Raw genomic sequence first — 7,009 nt, 5'->3', positions numbered from 1 at the left:
GTTCTTCATCAGCTTTTAGTATATATATATTTCAGAATCCTAGCTCAATCTGCAAATTAATTGTGATTTTAGGGAACGAAAAGATGCGCCAAAAAATTGAAAAAACTCGTAAAGGTAAGATTCGGATTATTCCTTGTTTAATATGCCTTTTATACCTGAGATTGCAGGGCTTGTAAAAGAAGTAACAAATATCTTAATCTTATTGCAAGTTTGGCATTAAAATTGGAGAAACTTCAATTTTTATTTTATATTCTTTTTTAGTTTTAAAAAAAATTATTTTTACGAAAAGTATGTGAACTGAGATTTGAGAAAACCAGTTTATAAAAAATTAAAAAGAATTATGTATTAAATTAAAAAAAAAAATTCAAATCTGTTTTTTAATCACCGAACAGCAATTCCAAAGACACTCTAAATCTATAAGATAGTCGTCCAATCTCCTGTTTCAGACAATAAAAACCTTAGCAAAAGGATCGATGCTCACAGCCGGATGAAGAGCCCATGATCAGTATTTTATCTTTATGATCAGGTTTGGAAGTCTAAAAGATTTCAACAGTTGGGCTACCTGGTTGTCGCATTCTGCAAATTTCAAGTGCTCAAGATTTCTCATCGAGTCCGGCAATTTTGTAACTGGGCATGCTGTCATGTAGAGCTTGCTTAGGTTAATCAATTCACCAATTTCTTCAGGTAATTTCCCAACACAAGAGCAGTAGGAAATATCAAGAATGCTCAACTTCTGAACGCTCCCAATCAAGCCTGGCAACTGTCGCAATCTCTTACAAGAACGAAGCCTCAGCACTTCCAAGTTTACCAACTTTGCAAATTCCTGAGGCAGCACAGACAGATCCTTACAGTAGGTGATGCTAAGTTTCTTTAGACGGATAATACCGCAGACTGCAGAAAGGAATGCCGCCAGATCATTGCAATAATCAATTGTGATCTCTGCTAGATTTGGGATGGCATCTGAAATGTTGCTAAAAGCTTGACCAATATCACACCTAACTAGTGAAAGTTTCTGCAAACACAGTAATTGTCCAGTCTCAAAGCCAAGTGAGGAAACCAACACCTGCTCCAGTCTGATCCTCTTTAGATTGGTTAGGCATTGAAGAATCTGAAAATTTGTTATTTCAACGGGCAGAAAACCATAACTCGTGACTATCAAAGCTCTTAGCTCTTTCGCTGTCTTCAAGAACTCTGGTAAGTCATAGGTCGTGGACTGCAAATTCAGGACCAGAACCTTGACTTCAGGGACTTGCATATCGCTCCAACCTGATATGAATGATTCATCTGCAAATCATTTGTTATACGGATGAGAGGGTGGAGGAAGAAGAAGATCAGAAACTCTAGGCCTTAAAGCATGTGTGCATTTTAGCTAGTGTATGCACTGTAGAACGTCATGAAATACAATTAACGGAATGTAATTTAAAAACGAAAAGTCAATAAACCAATGAAGTCAAAATTGATTTTATTCCATTATAAGGCCTCATTATAACAATGTTTGAGAAGAAAGATTGAACCTGTGGAGACCGACAAAACGTGACTTTTGGTTTCTTCAGTTTGTTCTGTCCACTCTTCAGGAAATTCATTTCCACTGATTTCCAGAACAAGCCTTTTCCTCTTTCGCACAGGTTCAGATTTATTAAGATCAATAACCAATTCTCTAAGCACATCATGTTGCATGACAAAGTGGCCACTATAGCAGCCATCGCCATCGCTTGCATATTTCCTGATTAATGAAGAAACAATTTATTCACATATACATTCGGATATGAGAGGAAGAAAGATTGTTTGGCTTACACCACATACCTCATAACAGTATTAACGAGATCTAAGGCAGTAAGTTTGTTGAGTATGGAAATGTAAATGCCATCTTCATCTAAGTCGTACAATTCCGCCCACATATCAATGAGGGCAGTGACAGGAATCAACTGGCCTTCAGGAAAAGAACCTAGATCCAGGTAACACTCCTTGGTTTTATCTTCCAAAGATTCCAAACAACTTCTAATACAATTAAGCGGATCAGGAATCAGGTTGACAACTGAACCAGCTTCAGTGCATTCCTTCATTATCCCTCTATTGCTGCATACTGCTTTAGGCTGTTTGCAGAGTGATTTACCAACCACTGTGAGGGCCAGCGGAAGTCCATTACAGGCCTCCACTACTTGCAACTTGCATCCGCAAGCAAAATCAGACACGTTAGTGGTGGGATAAAATTGACCACCTTTGTAAACTAATGAGTAGTGATTAACTGATTATATAGTCAAGTGAGGCTAGTTTGACATTACATTTTGCTACCTGCTTTAAATTCTTTTTCCCCTTCCTGTAGTTTCCTTTTAGAAGAAGCTGAGTAAAGAATATTTTCTCAAATGTTCCTTATATGTCTCTATTAAATTATAAAATTAAACCCGTCCTTAATATGAAACTCTAATGTGTTTCTATATTAATGAATTTAAAAACGATATTTTTTGTGGATATTTTGGATATTTATCATGTTCATAAGGTCTCTCCAGTTCCTTGTTAGAGCATTGATTATTAGAACAAGTAAAAGTAAAATAAAACTAAAATTAAAATTTTCAAAGTATCCCAAATCAATCTCAAACCGGTGTTTAATCTAATGCAAAAGGATGAACAGTGTGGGCCATGTGGATATGAAATTTTAATGTGTTTCTGAATTTAAAAAAAAAATATTTTAATTTATAATTACAGAACCATAACTTACTTTATTTTATGAATATTTATATGGATGATCAGGATAGGCATGTCGAATATATTACTATGTACAAAAGATTCCTCGAATTCTTTTGTAAAATATTTATTATAAATAATAAAAATAAAAATAAAAATAAATTAAAATTTTCAAATTATTCTCAAATCAATATCAAACTAACCTTTAAACTGTGTAAAAATATATAATATAGTGATTACAGGTGGATATGAAACTCGAATGTGTTTTCTATTGATAAGTTTAAAAAGGATATTCTAATTCATCATTGTAAGGCCACGATTTATCTGTTTTTATAGATATTTATATGGACGAGCACGATAGTTATATCGACTGTATATATCATGTGTGTAATGTTTTTCTAATTTCTTGACGGAGTGTTTATTACTAGGAATAGTAAAAATAAAAATAAAATAAAATTTAAAACTTTCAAAATACCCCAAATCAATATTAAATCGGTCTTTAATCTATATGCAAAAATACATAAAATATGAAACTTTAATGTGTTTTTATTGATAAAATTAAAAAGAATATTCTAATTCATAATTATAGATCACAACTTACCTTATCTTGTAGATATTTATACGGATGATCAAGATAGGCATATTGACTGAATCCATCGTGCGCGAAAGATTCCTCCAATTCCTTATCAGAGTTTCCATTATTAGAAATAATAAAAGTAAAAAAAGATAAAATCTAAAATTTTCAAAGTACCCCAAATCAATGTCAAACTAACTTTTAATATATGTGCAGAGATACATAAGACAGTGTCTGCAAATAGATATGGAACCCTAATGTGTTTCTATGGATGAATTTAAAAAAGATATTACAATTCATAATTATATGTCACAGCTTACTTGATGTTGAGGATATTTATATCGACGATCACGATACTCATATTGGTTGTGTTTATCATATGCGGACGGTCTCATCATTTCCTTGTCAGAATATTCATTATTAGAAATAGTAAAAATAAAAATTAAAAATTAAAAATTAAAAATCTAAAATTTTCAAAGTAATCTAAATCAATGTGAAACTAACCTTTAATCTGTATGCAAAAATACATAAAACAATCTATGTACATGAATATGGAATTTTAATGTGTTTCTACTAATAAATTTTAAAAAAATAATATTCTAATTCACAATTATAAACCCACAACTTAAATGATATTATGAATATTTAGATGCACGATCACGATAGTTATATCGTCTGTATTTATCTAGTGCAAAAAATCTCAGGTTTCTTGTTGGAGTATTCATTGTTAGAAATAGTAACAGTAAATATAAAACAAAATTTAAATTTTCAAAATATAATTTATATACAAATAGATAAAGAGATGTTTGCATGTCTATATGAAACTCTAACATGATGTATTTAAAAGGAATATTTTAATTGGCAATTGTAGGGTTACAACTTACCTTATATTGTAGGTGTTCATATGGATAATCATGATAGGCATATTGACTACGTTTATCATATGCGGAAGATTTCTGCAGTTCCTTGTCAAAGTATTCATTATCAGAAAAAGCAAAAGTAAAAATAAAATAAAATCTAAAATTTTCAAAGTACTCAAAATCAATGTCAAACTACCCTTTAATTTATATGCAAAAATACATTAAAAATATTGTCTGCAAATAAATATGGAATTATAATTTGTTCCTGTTGATGAATTTAAAAAAGGACATTCTCATTCATATGAAACTCTAATTATATCTATTGATGAATTTAAAATGAAAATTCAAAATCACAATTGTGGGGCCACAGCTTACCTTATTTTGTACACATATAGATGATCATGATAGGCATATGGACTACATTTATCCTATGCAGAAAATTTCTTCAGTTTCTTATCAGATTATTCATTGTTAGAAATAATAAAGTAAAAATAAAATAAAATCTAAAATTTCTAAAATATTCCAAGTCAATATCAAAAATAGATAAAATAGTGTCTGTACTTTAATGTGCTCTTATCAATGAATTTAAAAAGGATATTCTAATTCACAATTGTAGAGCAACAACTTACCAGATGTTGTGGATATTCATATGGATCATCATGATAGTCATATCGACGACTGTATCTACCAAGTGCAGAAATTCCCTCTAATTCCTTTTCAGAGTATTCATTAAGTGGGAATGCTGATCGCTGAAAAAGTGCCTCAGCATCTTCTTTTTTCAGAGTTGGCAATTTATATGTAAAACCTAAGCTTGAAAACTCGGATCTTGATGTCACTAAAATCTTGTAATTGCCCATTTGGAACTTGAGTTTCTCAATGATGACTTCTGATCCAGACCAAACATCATCTAGAACCAACAATATAGGATTATGTCTTAGCTGCAGTAGTTTTTCCTCCAAGTAGTTAATTGCCTGTTCATCGCTCTCAAACTTGGGTACCTGATAACGCTTCTGCTGAAGGACTTGCTTGATGATAACCTTTAGGTTTCCCATCTTGCTGACGGTAACAAAGAATACATTGTTCCGGAATTTGTCTGTCAAATTCTATGTGAGAAAGCTGATATTCGTTAACAATCTACAATAGCATGCTTTCACTTCTCAAATTTTAATGCAAAATATCTACAGGCTGCTAAGAACATCAGCCAGTTTCAACAAAGATATCGAAGTATTGATAATTAGTCATGATAAAAATTTCAGTTTAATATAGCTAAAGAATTGTCTAATCTAATGGTTGAATATATATGAACTGGAGAAGTATTCAAATATAAATAAGTTAATGCACAAAAGGAAAGAGATCAGTTTTATCTACTTGATACCTTTAACTTGTTTGTCCCGACAGAGCAATTTAGCCAATGTTGTTTTTCCATATCCTCCGGGCGCTGACAATATAACAACTGAGTGTTCATCTTTGAACAACTCCTGCTTTAGCTCAGTAAGGAACAAATCGAATCCAACAATATGCTCTGGCAGTAGTTTAGTATACATGATTTCCTCTTCATCATCGGTGTCCGGTTTAATCTCAGGGAAGCATTCGCAATGCAGAGTTTCCTGAATGTTCAATGCAGAACTTGTTTCCTGCTCTTGTACAAGAGCAGATAACATTTCAAGTGAACGTAACAGGTTTTTGAGTTCCCTACTGCGAGGGGGAGCCATTGTAAAGCATTGACAGCATGCTTTCCCTGACCCAAGGCTCTCAACAATCTTCTTCCCGTTCCTTATCTCTTCCATCAATTTTAATGCTTCATAAATTCGATTAGAAAACAGCTTATTAACATCTTCTATGCGCTTCACAGTGTCAATTAGAGATAGCAGCGTCAATAAAATGCTCTGCAAGACATCAGAAGAAGCATCTGTTTCCTGCACTAAAGCATCCTGAACAGCTTTGTGCAACTCATTTAGTACTTCTTCCACACGAATGTTTTCAAACCTAAGCATCTTTAACATTTCCTTATGGAAGACAGAAAATTTGCATTGTCGAAAGGCCATCCGAGTGCTTTATATTTTGCATGAAAGACGAATATGTGTTTTAAATTACAACCATAGATCTTATACATGTTATTAATTTAATAGTTTGGTGTAATATACAGTAGATAAAATTTTTGTCAGTATGTAAATGGAAGATGAAGCTGTCTCACTTCACATCTTAAACTTTTAAGTAAAAAGCAATTTTGAGTATAATATTAAATATTTCAGGTGAGTTTGTATTATTTATATTTTCAACTCAATATATTAAAATGTATTAATTACGATTGAAGTCTTAATTAATTAGTGTGTCCTTGACTTGTTAACCACGTTAGTATCTTTGTTCTTGTCTTAATTTCTAAGACAAAGAAAGCAGAAATTCATCATTACATGCTAATGATTTTGAATTTAAGTATGTGAAGCCAAAAGAAAATCTCACAAATATTAATATTTTTAAATCTCTTCTGCGGCCAAAACAACAGAGGAGTGGATAATTAAACAAAGAAAAGAGAACCTCATAAAGCAAATGAAAAATTAAACAAAACAAAGAGCATGAGAAAGAGACAAAGTACCACACTTCAAGGAATACTTCGTCCATGGTCTCAAGAATAAAGATAACATAAATATTAATTAATGTTTTATCATTATAACTCGTTATTGTGACACACATCTTCACTAATTAAGCCTAATGAAACTGATACATATAACACTTAATTTGGTCCAATATAGCAATAAAAGGTGTAACAATGGGAAAACTAGACATGCCATGTGTCTACCTAACTTAAGTTCAGATCCTAAAGCAAAATTAAATAGTCTTTAAGAGCCCAAGAACGATGAACTCGATAATTGATTCACGGCAAATTATGCCCGGC

The 7,009-nt window shown here is 32.0% G+C and overlaps 1 protein-coding gene across 1 annotated transcript; it reads right to left on the bottom strand.

Moving 5' to 3' along the window:
* Nucleotides 1-317: 317 nt before the first annotated feature.
* Nucleotides 318-6,287, bottom strand: LOC8282308 (probable disease resistance protein At5g66900). Its single transcript, XM_025157075.2, has 8 exons — nucleotides 5,492-6,287; nucleotides 4,746-5,209; nucleotides 4,141-4,212; nucleotides 3,577-3,657; nucleotides 3,284-3,364; nucleotides 1,804-2,165; nucleotides 1,515-1,723; nucleotides 318-1,284 (listed from the first exon to the last, which is right to left on the bottom strand). The coding sequence occupies exons 1-8, from the start codon at nucleotides 6,159-6,161 to the stop codon at nucleotides 503-505; spliced, it is 2,721 nt and encodes a 906-aa protein (XP_025012843.2). The 5' UTR covers nucleotides 6,162-6,287; the 3' UTR covers nucleotides 318-502.
* Nucleotides 6,288-7,009: the final 722 nt, after the last annotated feature.

Source organism: Ricinus communis, chromosome 8 (genome assembly GCF_019578655.1).
Source record: "Ricinus communis isolate WT05 ecotype wild-type chromosome 8, ASM1957865v1, whole genome shotgun sequence".
NCBI lineage: Eukaryota > Viridiplantae > Streptophyta > Magnoliopsida > Malpighiales > Euphorbiaceae > Ricinus > Ricinus communis.
This window is presented reverse-complemented; position numbering and strand designations above follow the sequence as displayed.